Below are 21949 nucleotides of genomic sequence, written 5' to 3'. Positions count from 1 at the left end.
TGAGCAAAACTTGGCAGCTACTGAAAGGGAAAACAAACAAACAAACAAACACCTCTGTAGAACCTTAAGATATAGTGTGGTTATCTAGAAGAAATAAAAAAACAGCAGGCATGGGTATGTGGCAACTAGCAATCTCAATTCTCTAGAAACATAGCTGGAAGAGAAATCTAATGGCCTCATTGAGAAACCAAAATGGGGATGTCTAAGTCTATAAAGTAGAGTTCATGCAGCACTCTACACTCCTCAAATAGTGACTCAGAGCACCTATTTGACTCCGTTTACACTAATTTTGTGATTTCTGAATCAAGGTCTGAAGCAGCTAAAAGGAACAGAAGAAAAAGAAACAAGTGCTGGGAAAAACATTCCATTAGAAAATACTGCATGTATGTGTGTGTGTATATATCCATATGTAAAATTGTACTATATATTATAATACATACTAACTATATTACATATAAATGATCAGCAGCCTGATCATTAACAGAGCACATCATCAGGAACTCTTGGTAATCCAGTAATTAGGAGCCATGAAGCTCTTTGAATTTCTTCAATTTTAATCTAATACCTGTTTGGTTCAATATAACTATGAGAATTAGTAACAGTTAATATATTAATATAGTTAATATATAGTTATATTAACTGTATAATATAACCACCATGAAGCTGTGTCTGAGTGATATTAACTGTATATAACTGTATACATTAACTATATTAATGGCTTATAGTTATATAGGTATAGTGTTATATATAGCTAATACAGAGAAGGAAAGCATATAATATAAAAATTAACCTCATTTATAATATAGAAAAATGCAATTTAAATCAGCAATTCAATATTTTTTCAGTCATCATATTGTCAGTTATTTGGTACTGATAAGACTAAGGGGAAAGTGGATAGTCTTATGCTGCTAGTGTCAGTAACCCATTTAAATCTTCTGGTACTTTGCTTTCAGATTATTTCACGGTATTAAGTACAACTATAAGGATGTTCATCACAACCATGTAATGTAAAACACTGGAAATGCCTGAATACCCACCAACAGGGGAACAGTTGTATCATTTATAACATTAGTATACTACAAGTTGCTGTGCATTAAAAATAAGTAGATTTCCATGTATTGACTTGGAAGGAAGCTCATGGCCTATTAGGAAAAAGATGCTTACTAATAACATGGAATGATGTCATTGCTGTTTCATGAAACTTTACATGCACACTTACCTCCCACCTTTAGCACCACTTTGTTTGTAATCACTTGAATTGCTGTTCCTACATAGCAGGTGTAAATTCCTTCGTCCAGAAGGCTTACTCTTCTGAAAAATAGAGATGCATTCCCATTTTGAATCTCATTATAGAAAAGTGATGTCCTGTTTGCATATCTGGGATCTTGGCTTTTCAAATGGTCACTGCCTTTGTAGTAACTGTGAACCTTGTAGCTATCTTGATACTTCCAGTGTATTACGACTTCAGATCCCCTCTCAAATGAAGAAGGGAGAATTATATCTTCATCAAGTCTTCCAATGATGATTTGTTCATTCATAGGAACATAAGTGAAGAAAGCCAAAGGGAATATGCCTACAGTCAAGAGCAGAGAAGTTATAAAGAGAATTAATGATATGTGCTTGTTCAGGATTATACCAGAACTACTCAGAAGAACTTTCCTAGGTTAGCAGCCTGATCATTAATAGACCACATAATCAAAAACACTTGTCTGATTATTAGAAACAAACCATGAAGCTCTGTGTTTGAGTTTTAATTTTAATTGAATATCTGTTTTATGCAATGTAACTGGGAGAACCGGTAACAGCCCAAGGCATAGAAACACTAGTTTGCTGCCCACTTGATCAATAATCTCGTCTCTCTTCCAATCCTGGCCTGGAAATCATGTATGTTAAAAGACTCCTTTTGATTTCATTCCCAGAACACATTCACATTCAACTCCTACTATAGCAATAATAAATTAGTTTATCCAGCTAGCAACAGCCAGCAGGCCCTAAAAGAATGGAATAAACTCAGCTTGACTGGGTAAGAAAATATTTGGAGCACACAGAAGACAATGCTGGGTTCAGGAATCTGATAGGAATATCTGTACACTAGATCTAAATAGGGGAGGACATGAGCAGGAGGAGTCCAAAAGGGAAAGAGAGTCATTCATTTGCTTTGACTTTAAGGCTGCTCTCAGGATATCCTGAGTTGGTCAAAATGTAGGTAAGGAACATCTGGAGATAAATCAGGAAGCCTTATCCCCAATTCTCTTGACTTATTTGTTTTGTTTTCTTCTCACTGTCAACTTCACAAGTTAATTTCAAAAAGCAAATGAAATCAACAGAATAAGAGATTTTTTGCAAAGAAAATATAGGCAGACACTTCCTATCATTGAAGGAGGTAATCTAACTGCTTTGATTTACAAAGTATTTTAAGTAGATCTTGTGCCCTGTCTATGGATTCTAAGATATTAGCACTGGAAAGGACCTTATTTTTTGGACAACGGAGTAACTCCTTTGGCTCATGGCCCAGGCCACCCAAGATGGAAGAACTGGGTGCCCAAGTGGCTCTGTCACAGTCTTTATCCTCTACATTCCCTTCTGGGGCTCTTTCTACCCTACCATGTCCTGCTTCTTTTCCTCAGAGAGACTTAGTTTCTCTGCAGAGAGCTAGAGGGATGTGGCATTATGCTGAAAGAAAGACATGGAAAGATGGGAAAGGAAAAGAGTGATTGTCGATCTCCCTAATTGCTCTGCTAAACCCCTCTAATATTTCACTGGATAATTAAGAATGCCTGTCATAGGACCTAGCAAAGCTGATAATGCCTTCTGTCAAGTGGTAAGTACCAAGCTTACACTTAAAAAAAAAAAATCAATCAATCAAACTTGCCGTTCCAGTGAACTTATTTCTGGTAGCAAATAACAGATTAGAAAAAGTCTTAGAGTGGACAGAAAAAATATATATAATTTCTAGTCTTCATGCAGACTTCCAGCCTGTTCCTTGCTTCTGATTAACTGATGATTTAGGAAAGTTCATGATGCTATGGCTATGGAGGAAATAGCCACTTTGCATTGTGTGCTCATGTTTCTATCTGATAATGCAAATAACTAACACTTGTATTACAAAGGAAATTACCTTGAGATCCACTCAGAGATGTTATGAGAATGAGGAAAAAAGACAGTACTGTCTGTGCCTTCATGTCTTGTTCAGGACATATTAGTCATGCTATCAAAGAGAAGTAAAGTGCACACGTTATGGATTTAAAATGCAAAAGGGAATTGGAAAAGAGTGGTACATTCGTATGAATAATTCTTTTGTAGCCATTAAATATTATATTGTAAAGGATGGTTCAATGGCATGGAAGGAATTTCTTAATAGGTTATAGGAGAAAAATTAGATTACAATACAATTTCTAAATAGCATGGTTCCTTTTTGAAAAGCATACACATTTCTGCTCGCAGGATACTGACAAGATATATGACTAAGTATATGAGGATGTTAACTCTGAAGAGCAGGTTTCATATCTGAAGCAGTGACTGCTATTAACAGGTGCTGAAACATGGCTCTTGAATGAATAAAGATTTGGTATATCTGCAACAGTGGTTCTCTGGATAATAGTTTGTTATTTTTAAAGCTTTCTAAACGGACTTATTGCTTTTATGATAGAAAATACTAAAACCGATTTAAATTCAATATTAAGTGCCAGTGGTGTTAACTATGATGTTATTTATAATCACACATAAAGAACAACTAAAACCTGAAAATATATTTTTATATATCCAATACTAGTGCAAGCCATTAAATTCATGGGTTACAAAGCGTGTTTCAAAAACTCAAAAAAGTGAGAAAATATAGATGGCAAAACATGTGTACACAAAAATACAGTTTCAAGCAAGTACAATATAACTGATTTTCCCAGATGATAGGATTAAAGTTAATTTTTACACTGTAAGAAATAGCTTGTTTAAAGAATAGCATACCATTGGTTTTAAAATCTCTGAAAGAAAGTTTTTAAAGGTATCATTTGGTGGCTGGGCATGGTGGTTCACACCTGTAATCCCAGCACTTTGGGAGGCCAAGGCAAGAGGATTTCTTGAGGTCAGGAGTTCAAGACCAGCCTGGCCAACATGGTGAAACCTTGTCTCTACTAAAAATACAAAAATTAGCCGGGTGTGGTGGCATGTGCCTGTAGTCCCAGCTACTCGAGAGGCTGAGACAGGCAAACTGCTTGAACCAGGGAGGTGGAGGTTGCAGTGAGCCGAGATTGCACCACTGCACTCCAGCCTGGGCAAGACAGTGAGGCTCTGTCTCAAAAAAGTAACAATAAAATAAAATAAATAAAAAAGATACCATTTAGGAGCTCTACTATTACAAGAATATATTCTATATTTGTTGTGAGATACGTGATTTAAGAATGACTTAAAACTATTTTAAGAAGTGAAATTAATCATGCAATATACTCACGTAACAAGCCTGCACATGTAACTCCTGCTAAAATAACAATTTTTTTAAAAAAGTAAAATTAGATTCCTTAATCACATCTTATCAAAACAAAACCTGGTAGATTAATAATTTAGAGTTTCATTTTTACATTTTAAAGACTATAAGAAAGTTATTGAAAACACAACCTTAGGAAGAAGGCCTTTTAACATAACTGTACATTTTCTATTATCTCTATAAAAATGAAAAAAGCAACAAAATTTAGAAATACTTTTGCAATATGACAAAGTTATCACTCCAATTGTTTTTATTTCTCTTAGAGCAATAACTAAGATAGTTGGTAAAGTCGAAACTGCTCCAAAATAGTATTAGTTATCAAAATTGAGACCTTTATATTTCTTCCTATGGAAGTATTTGCATGTATAATATATAAAAGGATATCACAATGATTATTTCGGAATAGTAAGATTACAAGTAATCGTTAAACTCATTTTTCTACTATGAAAATATGTAAACATGTAATAATACCTTTTGCCTCTATATGCCATTAAAAAAACCCTGAAATTTAATTACAGTCTCTTTCCAAGCAAAAATTAACTCAAATTCACCTTGTTTAATGTAACCCTGAAACATTCCATGTCCATTGTCTTACTAGAGGTTCATCTTCCCATTGCCTAGAATGGTTCCAATATTTGCTACCTTCTCTTGAAACTGATATTCCCTTTTCTCATCTCCTTTCCAGATGATGCTCTTACTTCATAATTGTTGTGACTGATTATGACTACTCCCTCATCCTCCTATCACTAACTCAACCAACCCACTAACATCTAGGTGCACTCTTTTGTCTCTCCTTCTGCTCTTATCCAAGGCCAAACCCTTCACTGTACTCTTCATCTCATACCTTTCTGTATTCAAGAAATTTGTCCCGTAAAATGAGTTAGGGAGGATTCCCTCTTTTTCTATTGTTTGTAATCGTTTCAGAAGGAATGGTACCAGCTCCTCTTTGTACCTCTGGTAGAATTCGGCTATGAATCCATCTGGTCCTGGACTTTTTTTGGTTGGTAGGCTATTAATTACTGCCTCAATTTCAGAACTTGTTATTGGTCTATTCAGGGATTCGACTTCTTCCTGGCTTAGACTTGGGAGGGTGTATGTGTCCAGGAATTTATCCATTTCTTCTAGATTTTCTAGTTTATTTGCGTAGAGGTGTTTATAGTATTCTCTGATGGTAGTTTGTATTTCTGTGGGATCAGTGGTGATATCCCCTTTATCATTTTTTATTGTGTCTATTTGATTCTTCTCTCTCTTCTTCTTTATTAGTCTGGCTAGTGGTCTATCTATTTCACTGATTTAAAAAAAAAAAAAACAGCTCCTGGATTCATTGATTTTTTGGAGGGTTTTTCGTTCCTCCATCTCCTTCAGTTCTTCTCTGATCTTAGTTATTTCATGTCTTCTGCTAGCTTTTGTATTTGTTTGCTGTTGCTTCTCTAGTTCTTTTAATTTTGACTTGGAACCAACCCACATGTCCATCAATGATAGACTGGATAAAGAAAATGTGGCGCATATACACCATGGAATACTATGCAGCCATGAAAAAGGATGAGTTCATGTCCTTTGCAGGGACATGGATGAAGCTGGAAACCATCATTCTCAGCAAACTATCACAAGATCAGAAAACCAAACACTGCATGTTCTCACTCATAAGTGGGAGTGGAACAATGAGAATACATGGACACAGGGAGGGGAATATCACACACCAGGGCCTGTCAGGGGGTGGGGGGCTAGGGGAGGGATAACGTTAGGATAAATACCTAATGTAGGTGATGGGTTGATGGGTGCAGCAAACCACCAGGGCACCTGTATACCTATGTAACAAAACTGCGTGTTCTGCACATGTAACCCAGAACTTAAAGTATAATTAAAAAAAAAAAAAAAAAGAAATTTGTCTCTGCAATCATATTCCCTATTACATCATCAGGATCTCTCTCTCTCTCCTGAATCAATTCCATAGGCATAAATGCTCCAATCACCCATCTTAGAAACATGAGAAAAAACAAAAAATTCTCCCCTTACTCTTATCTCTCAGCTCCATTAATTTCTTGAAATAATTGTCTAAATAGCTGTCTTCATTTCCCACTTTACAATGTCCTACCAACTCTCGGCTCTTTTCTGCATGACATGTCATAAACTGCCCTTGTCAGTATTACCAAGAACATCAAAGACAGTGATATTATTTGTCCTCATCTAGCTCAACCTCACAGCAGCATTTAATGTAATTGACTGTTACCTGCCTTTGTTAAGCGTCTTCTCTTGGTTTCTGGAACATCATACTCTCCTAGTTTTTCTTTCCTTACTGCTGTTCCTTCTTAGTCCTTTACTGGTTCTCTTCTGCTTGCCCTATTTATGTGGAAATATGGAATGTTACCAGGTTTTCTACTTTCTCTCTATTCTCTCCTTAGGCGAGTTCATCTCATGACTCTGAATATAATCTCTACATCAAGGATTCTCAAACTTACCTACTGGATCAAGGTCATATGTTCAACTATTCTTCTGAACTGTTCATTTAGATTCCCTAAGTTAACATGAGCCATTTCCACCTCATTTCCTTTTCCATTTCTCTATGACCCATCCCAAACACAACAAAACAGCAAAAACTATCCTGTTCTTTCTCCTGTCTTCATCTCAACTAGTACCAAATTCTTCCAGTTGTTTGGGCCAGAAACTTAGAAATCAATCTTGACTCTTCCATTCTCTCATGCTCCATATCTAATCTATTAACCAGTCTTTTTGTTGTTGTTAATGAATTAGATAAACTCCATTATTTGTCTACTCTCCAACTCTACTATTACCATCCTGCTCCAAAGCCACTATCCCTTCTTACCTGGATATCTGTAAATAAGCATTTGGCTGGTTACCCTTTTCCTACTGTTGTCTCCTTCCAATCCACTGTCAATACAGCAGTCAGGAGTCATATTTTTTAAAAAAGAAGTCATTCTATAATATTCTCCTAATTAAATCCCTCCAGTGGCTTCCCACCACACCTAGAGTAAGATCCAAATTCTTAACCTTAGCATCCCAAGCCTTGAATCCTCCACTCCTGGTCCTGTCTGGCCCCCTATCCTTTCCCACAGCAGCCCACAAAATACATTCCTGGAAACTTGTGAACACAAGTGCTCCAATTCAAGGGTCAGCATGAGCATGAGCCAAAAATTGTGTCTCTGAGGACTATTTAATTCATGTTTTGAATAAAGTGAGAAATTACAGTAACCTATTTATCATCTAAGATAAAGTATTATGAATAAAAAAAAGCCCAACCTCTTCTACATAAAGGCTTGATTTAGTGCTGTTGAAATAATTTCAGCGTTCAGCTAAGTGAGGCAGTTAATGAGTATTTGGCCCTATTTTTATGCCTAGGTTTTATTTTTAGACATTTATTTTTTTCCCCAAAAGCAGCAGAAAGCTTCCACCTTAGATTATACTGAAGTTACCCAAGTTGCAATCAGCACCCTTACAAAAGGGCTCAAATGTGAGAAGCATCTTGTTCTGGTACTTTTGGCTGGATTCCAGATGTGAGGGAGAAAGGCAGAGAGAGGCAGCCTCTGCAATAGAATATGGCAAAAAAGAAATCCATATGCTAAGACTAATCAGACAGAAGAGAAAATTGAGGCCATTTCTACAACATAAAATAGCAAAAACAGAACAGCTCCCCCATACCCATCTTAATAGCTCCAGACTAAATTGACCATAGCCATCAGTACTAATTGTGACAATGATGATGCAAACATCACTTGCGGTTGGGACAGATTCTCTAGCCTGCACATTAGTAACACTCAATACCATTTCACAATGTATGTGTACTTCACAACATCATGTTGTACACGATAAAAACATATAATGTTATCTGTCAACATATTTTTTAAAAGACTAGTCCTGGCCTCATAACTGCTGGTCTCAATCTGACCAGAGCCACAGAACAGGTCACTTCTCTTTTTTGAAAAAGAAGAATGTTTTGCATCACTCTCATCATTATGCCAGTTCATGAATGTTCTGCATTCCTTTGAGGGAAAGCAGCTTCTAGGGTGCTACATTCTCCTCTGCATTGTTTTTACTTTCTGTGCCTCACCACAGTGCTCATGACACCGAGCTAGTTTGTAAAAGACGTCTTAACAAAGGAAAACTCTTTGTAGCATCCTGGGGATGTTCCTTAGCATTCACTTAGATTTTAATAGGATTGACTGTTTAGACAGAAAAAGAACAAAAGAACAATTTCAGGATTACCCTCTCTTTACTCAAAATATCTCTCCTGATGTTTTACAGTGAAATCCCACCATTTACGGGATTTATACATGTACTGAAACTTTGATCTCTAGGAGTGCGGTCTTTGCCTTCGGTTCTGTTTTGGTGTGTTTTTATTTTTGATTTTGGAAATCAAGCTAAGATTATGTGCTAACACGTTTTGGGGAAGGTGAGGAGGTGCAATTGCAGGGCAGGAAGAGTGAGGGAAAAGGGGAAGTGAAACAAGGAAGAATGGAAAGCAGATACTAGGTGGTGCTTGCTTTGCCAGCCACAGATTCAGAATGGAAAATAGAGCCACCTGCTCAGTCACAAGGGACAATCTCTAGACACGCTCTACAGAACCACAGCAGCTCAAAACAATCCATTAGAGGAAGAGAGCAAAAAGGAATTTATCTCTAAGTTGCCCCCCACTGGTTAAAGTTCCCCCATGGGCATTAGCTCCTATGCTGTTCCTGGTTGTGCCTATGGCCCCTTGGGAAAAGCACTATGAAAGCCAAATACCATGCCTTACTGTATGGCATTTTAACTGTATGACGCTTTGTGTTTGAGTCTGGAAACGGGAAAGGTGAAACCACAGTCTGTGTGTTTCATGTCTGGACTCTGCAACTGCTGCACTTCCCATGGTAGAAGGCATAATGGAGGACATGTTGAAGTTGGCTTTCCCAGAGGAGACCGGTCAGCTGGTGATATTTGGAAATTGGGGCTGGTCTCTTTTTGTCTAACCAGTTGAGGGCCCAAGAGACAAGAGAAACCCAGAAAATTTAGGGAGGCTTATAAATTGGGTCCAATAAAAGTAGCTATTTTAAAAATACCACACATTTACTATCTGACATTCTGTGAATTTGCAGTTAATCACCTACACAGATCCCCTTTTACTGCTTTTATCAATTTAGTTTTCACACACGTGTTGCTTAGCTGCTGCTACCTGCTCACATAACTTCAACTTTCTTTGGAGGATTGTACTTGGATGATGGAAGCTGCAGTTCTCAGCTTATGTTGCTTTGCAACTCCCTGCCCCAGTGGTGGCTTCAAGGCAAGAAACATCCTGTAGCCCAGAGCTCCCTTGGGTTCAGACTGAGCCTTCACCTGAAGCCACATTTTTTCTTAGGGTCTTTCTCTGTGTCATCCTGCTTCTCACTCTTCCTTAAGCTTTCGTACAGTTAATGAGAACACTCCTCTCTTTACTTGCCCTCAATTCCCTATCTCAGGAGGGGTTGGTTCCCCGGAAGCAGAGCCCAGGATGAAGCACTTGAACAGGAATCCACATTACACAAGGGGGTCCAGGGAACTACTCATGCTTCCAGGGATCATTTTCCAGCTCAGCCTTCAATCATGAAATGTTTCTTCTTGTCAAATGGGTAGATAATATAATCCTCCTTAATAGCTCTCTATATCAGAAAGAATATGCCTAGACAGAGTGGGGTTTTGTTGTTGTTGTTTAGCAAGAATGCTGCAAAGCCAAGAAAACAGACAAAAGAAATTGCTGGGGTTAACACGGCAGACAGCAGGCATTTTGTCGAATACATCAAGGTAGTGAGCAATTGATCAAAACTCCATTAAATAAAGTTAGTGTTGAACATGTGCACACGTAAGGTCAAGGACTTCTTAGTCACCTTTTTCTCTGTAAAATATATTGCTAGATGCCCATGGCACACCAAGTGCTTCTGGAAAGCCAGTGCACTCTTTCTGTACACTTCTACCCCCTGCAGTTCAGTGAGTTATCATCAAATAATTTAACAAAATGTTATGTTGATTGATTAAATGGGAGGACAAGACCAAACCTGGTATATCTTCAATGACTAATTGAATAAGATGAATGCTTTGGAAAAGCTAAATAAAAGCAAGTCACAAAAAAGATGAAAAAAATCAGTTATTGTATTAGGTGTGGGAGAGACAATGGCAAAAGATTCAAAGCCAATTGTAAGAGCCTAGGAGGAACTGGACTTTTTTGTACATATTTGAATGGAAAGGTCTCTGGCCATTTTTAAGAAACAAAAACTGGAAATACTGAATAATGCATTATTGATTTAGCTTGTTCTATGGATACAGAAAAAAAAAAAAAAAACAGTGGCGCCATACTCAGGACAAGGCTTTGACTCTGTTTTTCCCAAAAGACTAGAAAATGAGTGGACTTTTATGTTTAGGTTTAAAACATTCAAAATGTATAATTTGAATAACTTTTTCTTAGCTAGACTAACTAGTTTTTAACTAGACACATCTGATTATGTCAGATGTAAGGACTTCCATTGAAGTAATGAAAGCTCTACAATGATACGGTGAACTCTCAACACAGATAATCTGGGACCAAGTTTCTATAACATTGAGGAGGATCAACAGTCTGTGGGGTCAAAACATCTGGACTAACTGAATTACGAAGCTGGAAATTTCTTTTCCAATGTCGATTTAAGTTTATCGCCTATGCCTGATATCAGAATTCCATCCTATGCTGGTTATAGCTGTTACATTTAAATACATCTATTGTGTGGTAAGTGATATATCCAGCAATCGTCATTCCCCAGTGTGAGATTAATCATTCCCACTCAATCCCTTTGTCATCTTTTGAAACCCTGAAATAAAGAACGCCTACTTGTATCTACATATCAAGGTGCTGGGGCGGGTGACCTGTAACTGAATATCAGAATCAAGGAATTGGTATGAAGAATAGGCAAATCCAATCTTTATAAGACTTACTCCTACCTGCATAGACTGCTTAGAGCTTTTATTAAGTGATACTTTCAAATAGACTGCTTTCTTTTTTTTTTTTTTTTTTTTTTTTTTTTTTTTTTTTTGAGACGGAGTCTTTGTTTGTCCCCCAGGCTGGAGTGCAGTGGCGCGATCTCAGCTCACTGCAAGCTCCGCCTCCCGGGTTCATGCTATTCTCCTGCCTCAGCCTCCTGAGTAGCTGGGACTACAGGCGCCCACGAACACGCCCAGCTAATCTTTTGTATTTTTTTAGTAGAGATGGGGTTTCACTGTGTTAGCCAGGATGGTCTCGATCTCCTGACCTCATGATCTGCCCGCCTCGGCCTCCCAAAGTGCTGGGATTAGAGGCTTGAGCCACCGCGCCTGGTCTCAAATAGACTGCTTTCTGTCAAGTACTTGTGCCTATGTACATCTGAATTAGTGGCTATCAGTCCTCAGAATTTAAAGCGGTTGCTAACCTGACTAGCTAGTGCACAAGAAAAGAAAATCTCCTGGCCTAGTTCTGTGTATGCAGTTCAGTGAGTCATTTCCTAAGTACAGTGGTTATCATGTTGGCTTTGTACCAGTGAGTTTTTGGTGCTCAGAGTCAATTCTTCCAAATAACTTTGGTTTGTAAAGCTTCATTGCTTCAGAAGCCTTGTCTTCTACTCATAATCCATACCTAAATTAGAGCCAGGAAAGGTTCAAGTTCTGAGAAACAAGAGAAAATAAGATGCCCTCAACTTATCTTGACCTCCTAGGAAACAGGGCTAGGTCATTCTTTGTATGGTACCCCACACTGTCATCCAGAAAGTTTTAACATCTTTCCTGCCATTAAAAATATATGATTTCAGCATCACCTATGGGTCACAAACTGTACCCGGATGAGTCAGTCCCTAATCTCAGAAAGCTCCATCTGGCACCAAAAGATAGGTGAATTACATAAACAAATCATAATACAGAGATGCAGGCAGAAAGAAGGGCTCCCACCAGGTGCTGTGGAAGGAAACAGGAAAGACTCTTGAGATTGGAAGGGGCAGGGTGTTAAGGAAGACCTCTCAAAGCATTAGGTTTGAGGGACAAAGAGACACTGGCCTATAAGGAAGAGTAGAAGGTTATTCTGGACAGACAATAGAACAAAGATGCAGCAGCAAGAGAGAACATAAATTCTATATGATGATAATAATACCCAGCAGTCCACATGGAAGAGAAAATGCTGGAAAGATGTCCCAGGGGTAGAGCATGACCATTATTTTAAGCCACACTAGAAAGCTAATGATGAAGTCAGATTGTGTTTTAGAAAGATCACACCAGTGGGATTACAGTGGTTAAGTAAAAGGAGCCAGGCCAGGCGCAGTGGCTCACGCCTGTAATCCCAGCACTTTGGGAGGCAGAGGTGGGTGGATCATCTGAGGTCAGGAGTCCAAGGCCAGCCTGGCCAACATGGGGAAACCCTGTCTCTACTAAAAATACAAAAAATAAGCCAGGCATTGTGGTAGGCACCTGTAATCCCAGCTACTCAGGAGGCTGAGGCAGGAGAATCACTTAAACCTGGGAGTCAGAGGTTGCAGTAAGCTGAGAGCTCGCCGTTGTACTCCAGCCTGGGTGACAAGAGTAAAATTCCAACTCAAAAAAAAAAAAAAAAAAGAAAAAGAAAAAAAAGGAGCCAGCCGATAAGCATCAACTAGCTAAATGTAATAGAATACCATTAAAAGAAGACTTTAGTAGGATATGATTAAATTTGGAAGGACACCGTGACAGACACCAGTACCATTTCCCTCCTTCCTTGCTAACAACTCCTCTATCAAGCTGTGTTGCAAGATGCGACTGCCTCTATTGAAAAGAACTGACAAATTGTTCAGAAAGGCAAATGAGATGAGCATGTCTGGCTTGGGATGGAAGTGAGAGCCTCTAAATTGGATGTAAGAGCAGAACATAATGGCAAACCCTATCCCTCTACTTTCAGAGCATTGATGTGATGTCTGGAGCTGGAGCTGCCATCTTACAGTTGTGAGGAAACAAGTAGGAGGATTAAGAAGTCACAGCAACAAGGATGACAGAGCAGATAGATGGAAAGAAGCTGGGTTTGTGATGACACTGTTGAGTCTCTGCTCCTGTCTGTGCTGAGTCCTCTACCTCTAGTCTTCCTGTTAATTAAGTAATACATTTAAACTACTGTGAGTTGGATTTTCAAATGTCTCCAAGCATTCGAAAGGAACGCATAATGAAGATAATTAATTAAGAAAACTAAGGGATGAAGAGCTACTGACACAAGAACTGGGCTCTGTTTTTTTGTTTGTTTAAATAAATAAATCAATGAAAAACAAATATCTCCTTTCACAACAAAATGTTGAAAGAAGATGTGTTATATTTTAACAGAGTAATGTAAAATGTAAGAGACACACATTTGATTAGTAATGGTAGCAAAAACACTTTTAATCTTGAAGCTAAAACAAATGTTAGTTATGAGCCATTAGAAGTTTGTAGTAAGTTTAATGTGCCTTATGGTTTTTATAGGAGTTTTCTGACAGAAAAACCACCTTAACTTAAAAATTCCTATTTATTTTTATGTCAACATTAAAAGGAAAATACTGACTATTAACTGAAGCATTATCTTGCAAATGTGGGAATTTTCTTTTATACAAGAAAAGAGTTTGAGGCTGGGCGTGCTGGCTCATCCCTGTAATCCCAGCCCTTTGGGAGGCCCAGGCGGGCGGATCACCTGAGGTCAGCAGTTCGAAACCAGCCTGGCCAACATGGTGAAACTCCTTCTCTACTAAAAATACAAAAATTAGCCAGGCATGGTGGCGAGCACCTGTAATCTCAGCTACTCAGGAGTCTGAGGCACGAGAATTGCTTGAACCTGGGAGGCAGGAGGTTGCAGTGAGCCAAGATTGCACCACTGCACTCCAGCCTGGGCAACAGAGCAAGACTCCATCTCAAAAATGAAAAAGGAAAGAAAGAAAGAAAGAAAGAAAGAAAGAAAGAAAGAAAGAAAGAAAGGAAGGAAGGAAGGAAGGAAGGAAGGAAGGAAGGAAGGAAGGAAGGAAGGAAGGAAAGGAAGGAAGGAAGGAAGAAAGAAAGAAAGAAAGGAAAGAGAAAGAAAGGAAAGAAAGAAAAAAGAAAAGAGTTTGGCTAGCTATTTTACTCTCCAGGACCCCTGTTTCTTTATTTCTTTCAAAGAAACAAAATAAAGAGTAAATCCTTGTTTTCAAGAGACCTTTAAAAATGAGGCTATAAGGTAATAAAATAACTTCAGAGTGTATAGCTGGGACTTAAATATTTGTAGGAAAAATGAATTTGACATCTTATGACATAACTATATGTATTTCAATGCCTTAACTTTATAAATTCAACACTAAAGTTAAGACTAAAGAAGGGACAATATAAAAGCTTTAATTTGGTATATAGACTTTCAAATGCAGAGAACTTGAGTTTGATGCATTTGAACAGATGGGTATGTTGGTCTGTTTATATAAATCAAGCTGCCCAGATATACCAGGTAGGTCAACCTTTGTTCAGTTCTATTTGTTTCTATAACTAGAAATTCTCCAGCGAAGTTTTCTGAGTTTAGTAGACTGGCAAATTTAGGTGAGAGAGGGAGCATGTGTAACCAATGCTGAGCAATTTATAGAATAAGAAGATTTCTTTAAGTGGGGCATCTTTACCCATGCCCCCATCTGCTCAGGCAGTAAGATCCAGGCCCAGCATGAGTCACTAGAGAATGAGTCTCCTTACATTGGCTTCCAATCTCTTACTGTCTAAAGATCAGCTACCACCTTCTTTGAGAAATAGAAATTCTGTCATCTACACTCCTCCCTATTTAACCCATCTCTGGCAATTCCTCCTTGCCTCAATTCTGTCCCTTCCTATCTTTCCCTAAACCTTAGCCCTCCTCCTAATCCGCCTGGCCCTTCACCGATGGGCTCTTCCCCAGGCTCCCACACACTGAGCAACATTACTTGACCCTGTTGTCCTCTCTAGTTATGATCCTAATTCCCATCTACCTTTACCGTCCAAGTCTTATTTGAGGCCACATCTGTTGCCACTCCTCACTCCATGCTCACTATTTAAAGTCTTTTGAACCAGATTTTTCTTTCTTACCAATCCTGAAACTATTTTTGAAAGGCACCAAGTGATACACCTGACAAACCAAAGACATCTTTAAACCAAATGAGAGAGGTCCAGCCACTCTTCCCTGGCCAACTAATGGAGTGTTCTTTTGTACTTGTGGTAAGTTTGGCAGGAGGAATTGTCAGATCAGAGGAGCACATCACGTAAGTAAAAACAGATGGAAGAAAGAATCAATGAACAGTGTTTACTAGGAGATTTTATCTGCTAAAAGAAAAATCAATAATTTTCTTTTTTCTCTTGCATCTTATTAACCCTTTTGGTAGTATTAATGCTAACCTTTCAGTATTACTAAACATATACTAATATATACGTTACATTTATATATATATGTATTGTATGCCCTATACTAATATAGCATATAGTAATACACCATAATTCTAGGCACAATCACATGAAGTATTATAATTTCCATTTCATAGATGAAGACATTGAGGTTCAGAGAGGTTAAGTAACTTGCTCAAGCTTACAATTGACAAACAGCAAAGTCAAGACTAAATTAAGTTGGGCTTATGACTTTGAGGCCTTCTACTAACCACTCTACTGTGAAATCTCACAGGTCACATCACCACCCCAAGGTGATTCCCCTGAGAACCAACTATGGAGAAGCTGATAGTTTATTTCAGTGTAGATTTAATCTTTTTGTGAATCTTGACCTTTTTGTGAGTCTTATCCCTGGTTCCAAAAAGTTATTTTCTCTCAGCAAGTGGTTGATAGTGATTGTAAAACTGTGTATGGTTTTATAGTCATAACTACTGTTAGACCTGTATCACATCAGTAGTGCAACAACTCCAAAATTGTCTGTCTGCTTTCAGTTGCTCAGCTTTCCTATGGCAAACAGGCATTCCATTAATTATTAATAGTATCCTCTTTTACTTTCAAGTGTCCCAGTTTGAATGATAAATTATATGATCAAGCTACTGATGTACCATTGCCATCTTAGTCTCCTGAAAACATTGATTTGAATATGTAATCCATCTGCCCAAAATGCAAGAGCTCTTGCTAAGTGTGTAGGGGACATTTATGCATGCCCAGAAATCCTGCCTCCAGGACAAGTCTCCCTCCCTATTTTATCTCATTCTGGAGGGATTATTAATCACTGTTGATCACAATGGTCTGCTCTACCACTCTAAGGATAGGCTAAATAATCCAGGTGTGAATAATCATGGCAACCTGTCCAAGGTGGGAGGGGGACATGTGATCCAAGAAGGGCCAGAGTACTACTGCAGATTAAACAAGGGCTCTTTCTGCCAGGCTTGTAGATAGAAAGCATATTTTTGGAACTGCTGGCAGCAATAATTCCTGCCACACAAAGAGAACTTCAACAGAAAGAAATCAATCAATGATGAGAAGCGAACAGGAAGGCTGAGGGTAAGTGCTTGATGGTAAGCAGTCAAGTGCACCAGAGCACATGAGTGCCCCCAACAAGCATGTCCTCATGACTTGGTTCCCATGCTTCTTACTTCAATTCTATAAACTACCCCAGTAACCTTCCATTCTATGTAATGCTAATAACATCCCTCTGCTTAAGCTTATTTGAAATTTGTTTCTATAACTTGCCCATAAAAGTGTACTGACACCTCATATCCCCTAAAATTTCACCTTCAATAATACTCAAATATATGAAATATATTTTTAATTTTATTTTTATTATACTTTAAGTTTTAGGGTACATGTGCACAATGTGCAGGTTTGTTACATATGTATACATGTGCCATGTTGGTGTGCTGCACCCATTAACTCATCATTTAACATTAGGTATATCTCCTAGTGCTATCCCTCCCCCCTCCTCCCACCCCACAACAGTCCCCAGTGTGTGATGTTCCCCTTCCTGCATCCATGTGTTCTCATTGTTCAATCCTCACCTATGAGTGAGAACATGCGGTGTTTGGTTTTTTGTCCTTGCGATAGTTTGCTGAGAATGATGGTTTCCAGTTTAATCCACGTCCCTATAAAGGACATGAACTCATCATTTTTTTTGGCTGCATAGTATACCATGGTGTATATGTGCCACATTTTCTTAATCCAGTCTATCGTTGTTGGACATTTAGGTTGGTTCCAAGTCTTTGCTATTGTGAATAGTGTCACTATACATGTGCATGTGTCTTTATAGCAGCATGATTTATAATCCTTTGGGTATATACCTAGTAATGGGATGGCTGGGTCAAATGGTATTTCTAGTTCTAGGTCCCTGAGGAATTGCCACACTGACTTCCACAATGGTTGAACTAGTTTACAGTCCCTGCAACAGTGTAAAAGTGTTCCTATTTCTCCACATCCTCTCCAGCACCTGTTGTTTCCCGACTGTTTAATGATGGCCATTCTAACTGGTGTGAGATGGTATCTCATTGTGGTTTTGATTTGCATTTCTCTGATGGCCAGTGATGATGAGCATTTTTTCATGTGTTTTTTGGCTGCATAAATGTCTTCTTTTGAGAAGTGTCTGTTCATATCCTTCACCCACTTTTTGATGGGGTTGTTTTTTTCTTGTAAATTTGTTTGAGTTCATTGTAGATTCTGGATATTAGCCCTTTGTCAGATGAGTAGGTTGCAAAAATTTTCTCCCATTCTGTAGGTTGCCTGTTCACTCTGATGGTAATTTCTTTTGCTGTGCAGAAGCTCTTTAGTTTAATTAGATCCCACTTGTCAATTTTGGCTTTTGTTGCCATTGCTTTTGGTGTTTTAGACATGAAGTCCTTGCCCATGACTATGTCCTGAATGGTATTGCCTAGGTTTTCTTCGAGGGTTTTTATGGTTTTAGGTCTAACATTTAAGTCTTTAATCCATCTTGAATTAATTTTTGTATAAGGTGTCAGGAAGGGATCCAGTTTCAGCTTTCTACATATGGCTAGCCAGTTTTGCCAGCACCATTTATTAAATAGGGAATCCTTTCTCCATTGCTTGTTTTTGTCAGGTTTGTCAATGATCAGATAGTTGTAGATATGCAGTATTATTTCTGAGGGCTCTGTTCTGTTCCATTGGTCTACATCTCTGTTTTGGTATCAGTACCATGCTGTTTTGGTTACTGTAGCCTTGTTGTATAGTTTGAAGTCAGGTAGCATGATGCCTCCAGCTTTGTTCTTTTGGGTTAGGATTGACTTGGCGATGCGGGCTCTTTTTTGGTTCCATATGAATTTTAAAGTAGTTTTTTCCAATTCTGTGAAGAAAGTCATTGGTAGCTCGATGGGGATGGCATTGAATCTATAAATTACCTTGGGCAGTATGGCCATTTTCATGATATTGATTCTTCCTATCCATGAGCACGGAATCTTCTTCCATTTGTTTGCATCCTCTTTTATGTCATTGAGCAGTGGTTTGTAGTTCTCCTTGAAGAGGTCCTTCACATCCCTTGTAAGTTGGATTCCTAGGTATTTTCTTCTCTTTGAAGCAATTATGAATGGGAGTTCACTCATGATTTGGCACTCTGTTTGTCTGTGATTGGTGTATAAGAATGCTTGTGATTTTTGCACATTGATTTTGTATCCTGAGACTTTGCTGAAGTTGCTTATCAGCTTGAGGAGATTTTGGGCTGAGATGATTGGGTTTTCTAGATATACAATCATGTCATCTGCAAACAGGGACAATTTGACTTCCTCTTTTCCTAATTGAATATGCTTTATTTCCTTCTCCTGCCTGATTGCCCTGGCCAGAACTTCCAACACTATGTTGAATAGGAGTGGTGAGAGAGGGCATCCCTGTCTTGTGCCAGTTTTCAGAGGGAATGCTTCTAGTTTTTGCCCATTCAATATGATATTGGCTGTGGGTTTGTCATAGACAGCTCTTATTACTTTGAGATAAGTCCCATCAATACCTAATTTATTGAGAGTTTTTAGCATGAAGGTTGTTGAATTTTGTCAAAGGCCTTTTCTGCATCTATTGAGATAATCATGTGGTTTTTGTCTTTGGTTCTGTTTATATGCTGGATTACATTTATTGATTTGTGTATGTTGAACCAGCCTTGCATCCCAGGGATGAAGCCCACTTGATCATGGTGGATAAGCTTTTTGATGTGCTGCTGGATTCGGTTTGCCAGTATTTTATTGAGGATTTTTGCATCGATGTTCATCAAGAATATTGGTCTAAAATTCTCTTTTTTGGTTGTGTCTCTGCCAGGCTTTGGTATCAGGATGATGCTGGCCTCCTAAAACGAGTTAGGGAGGATTCCCTCTTTTTCTATTGATTGGAATAGTTTCAGAAGGAATGGTACCAGCTCCTCTTTGTACCGCTGGTAGAATTCGGCTGTGAATCCATCAGGTCCTGGACTCTTTTTGGTTGGTAAGCTATTGATTATTGCCTCAATTTCAGAGCCTGTTATTGGTCTATTCAGAGATTCAACTTCTTCCTGGTTTAGTCTTGGGAGGATGTATGTGTCGAGGAATTTATCCATTTCTTCTAGATTTTCTAGTTTATTTGCATAGAGGTGTTTATAGTATTCTCTAATGGTAGTTGGTATTTCTGTGGGATCAGTGGTGATATCCTCCTTTATCATTTTTTATTGTGTCTATTTGATTCTTCTCTCTTTTCTTCTTTATTAGTCTTGCTAGCGGTCTATCAATTTTGTTGATCTTTTCAGAAAACCAGTTCCTGGATTCATTAATTTTTTGAAGGGTTTTTTGTGTCTCTATTTCCTTCAGTTCTGCTCTGATCTTAGTTATTTCTTGCCCTCTGCTAGCTTTTGAATGTGTTTGCTCTTGCTTTTCTAGTTCTTTTAATTGTGATGTTAGGGTGTCAATTTTAGATCTTTCCTGCTTTCTCTTGTGGGCATTTAGTGCTATAAATTTCCCTCTACACACTGCTTTGAATGTGTCCCAGGGATTCTGGTATGTTGTGTCTTTGTTCTTGTTGGTTTCAAAGAACATCTTTATTTCTGCTTTCATTTCATTATTTACCCAGTAGTCATTCAGGAGCAGGTTGCTCAGTTTCCATGTAGTTGAGTGGTTTTGAGTGAGTTTCTTAATCCTGAGTTCTAGTTTGGTTGCACTGTGGTCTGAGAGACAGTTTGTTATAATTTCTGTTCTTTTACATTTGCTGAGGAGTGCTTTACTTCCAACTATGTGGTCAATTTTGGAGTAGGTGTGGTGTGGTGCTGAAAAGAATGTATATTCTGTTGATTTGGGGTGGAGAGTTCTGTAGATGTCTATTAGGTCCACTTGGTGCAGAGCTGAGTTCAATTCCTGGGTATCCTTGTTAACTTTTTGTCTCGTTGATCTGCCTAATGTTGACAGTGGGGTGTTAAAATCTCCCATTATTATTGTGTGGGAGTCTAAGTCTCTTTGTAGGTCACTAAGCACCAGCGTTATGAATCTGGGTGCTCCTGTATTGGGTGCATATATTTTAGGATAGTTAGCTCTTCTTGTTGAATTGATACTTTTACCATTATGTAATGGCCTTCTTTGTCTCTTTTGATCTTTGTTGGTTTAAAGTCTGTTTTATCAGAGACTAGGATTGCAACCCCTGCCTTTTTTTGTTTTCCGTTTGCTTGGTAGATCTTCCTCCATCCCTTTATTTTGAGCCTATGTGTGTCCCTGCACGTGAGATGGGTTTCCTGAATACAGCACACTGATGGGTTTTGACTCTTTATCCAATTTGCCAGTCTGTGTCTTTTAATTGGAGCATTTAGCCCATTTACATTTAAAGTTAATATTGTTATGTGTGAATTTGATCCTGTCATTATGATGTTAGCTGGTTATTTTGCTCGTTATCTGATGCAGTTTCTTCCTAGCCTCAATGGTCTTTACAATTTGGCATGTTTTTGCAGTGGCTGGTACCGGTTGTTCCTTTCCAGGTTTAGTGCTTCCTTCAGGAGCTCTTTTAGGGCAAGCCTGGTGGTGACAAAATCTCTCAGCATTTGCTTGTCTGTAAAGGATTTTATTTCTCCTTCACTTATGAAGCTTAGTTTGGCTGGATATGAAATTCTGGGTTGAAAATTCTTTTCTTAAAAATGTTGAATATTGGCCCCCACTCTCTTCTGGCTTGTAGAGTTTCTGCTGAGAGATCTGCTGTTAGTCTGATGGGCTTCCCTTTGTGGGTAACCCGACCTTTCTCTCTGGCTGCCCTTAACATTCTTTCCTTCATTTCAACTTTGGTGAATCTGACAATTATGTATCTTGGAGTTGCTCTTCTCGAGGAGTATCTTTGTGGCGTTCTCTGTATTTCCTGAATTTGAATGTTGGCCTGCTGTGCTAGATTGGGGAAGTTCTCCTGGATAATATCCTGCAGAGTGTTTTCCAACTTGGTTCCATTCTCCCCATCACTTTCAGGTACACCAATCAGACGTAGATTTAGTCTTTTCACATAGTCCCATATTTCTTGGAGGCTTTGTTCGTTTCTTTTTATTCTTTTTTCTCTAACCTTCTCTTCTCGCTTCATTTCATTCATTTCATCTTCCATCGCTGATACCCTTTCTTCCAGTTGATC

At 38.5% G+C, this 21949-nt stretch overlaps 1 protein-coding gene across 19 annotated transcripts in view; it reads right to left on the bottom strand.

Annotated features, from left to right (window-relative positions):
- HHLA2 (HHLA2 member of B7 family) overlaps nt 1-21949 on the bottom strand; it is a 263843-nt gene that overhangs the window by 18899 nt on the left and 222995 nt on the right. For 7 of the 19 annotated variants that reach the window (XM_063630628.1, XM_063630622.1, XM_063630632.1 and 4 more), the window contains 2 exons: nt 3119-3208; nt 1220-1573 (listed from right to left, as the gene is read on the bottom strand). In XM_063630628.1, coding sequence (XP_063486698.1) covers nt 1220-1573; nt 3119-3182 — 418 coding nt within the window. In that variant the 5' untranslated portion in view covers nt 3183-3208. Of the gene's footprint in view, nt 1-1219; nt 1574-3118; nt 3209-4447; nt 4475-6710; nt 7614-21949 lie in introns of those variants that run through there. The other 12 variants (XM_063630621.1, XM_063630624.1, XM_063630631.1 and 9 more) reach the window with 4 other exon arrangements.

The sequence above is a fragment of the Symphalangus syndactylus genome, chromosome 21 (assembly GCF_028878055.3).
Source record: "Symphalangus syndactylus isolate Jambi chromosome 21, NHGRI_mSymSyn1-v2.1_pri, whole genome shotgun sequence".
Lineage (NCBI taxonomy): Eukaryota > Metazoa > Chordata > Mammalia > Primates > Hylobatidae > Symphalangus > Symphalangus syndactylus.
The sequence above is the reverse complement of the archived record's forward strand: the minus strand, read 5'-3'. Positions and strand labels throughout refer to the sequence as shown.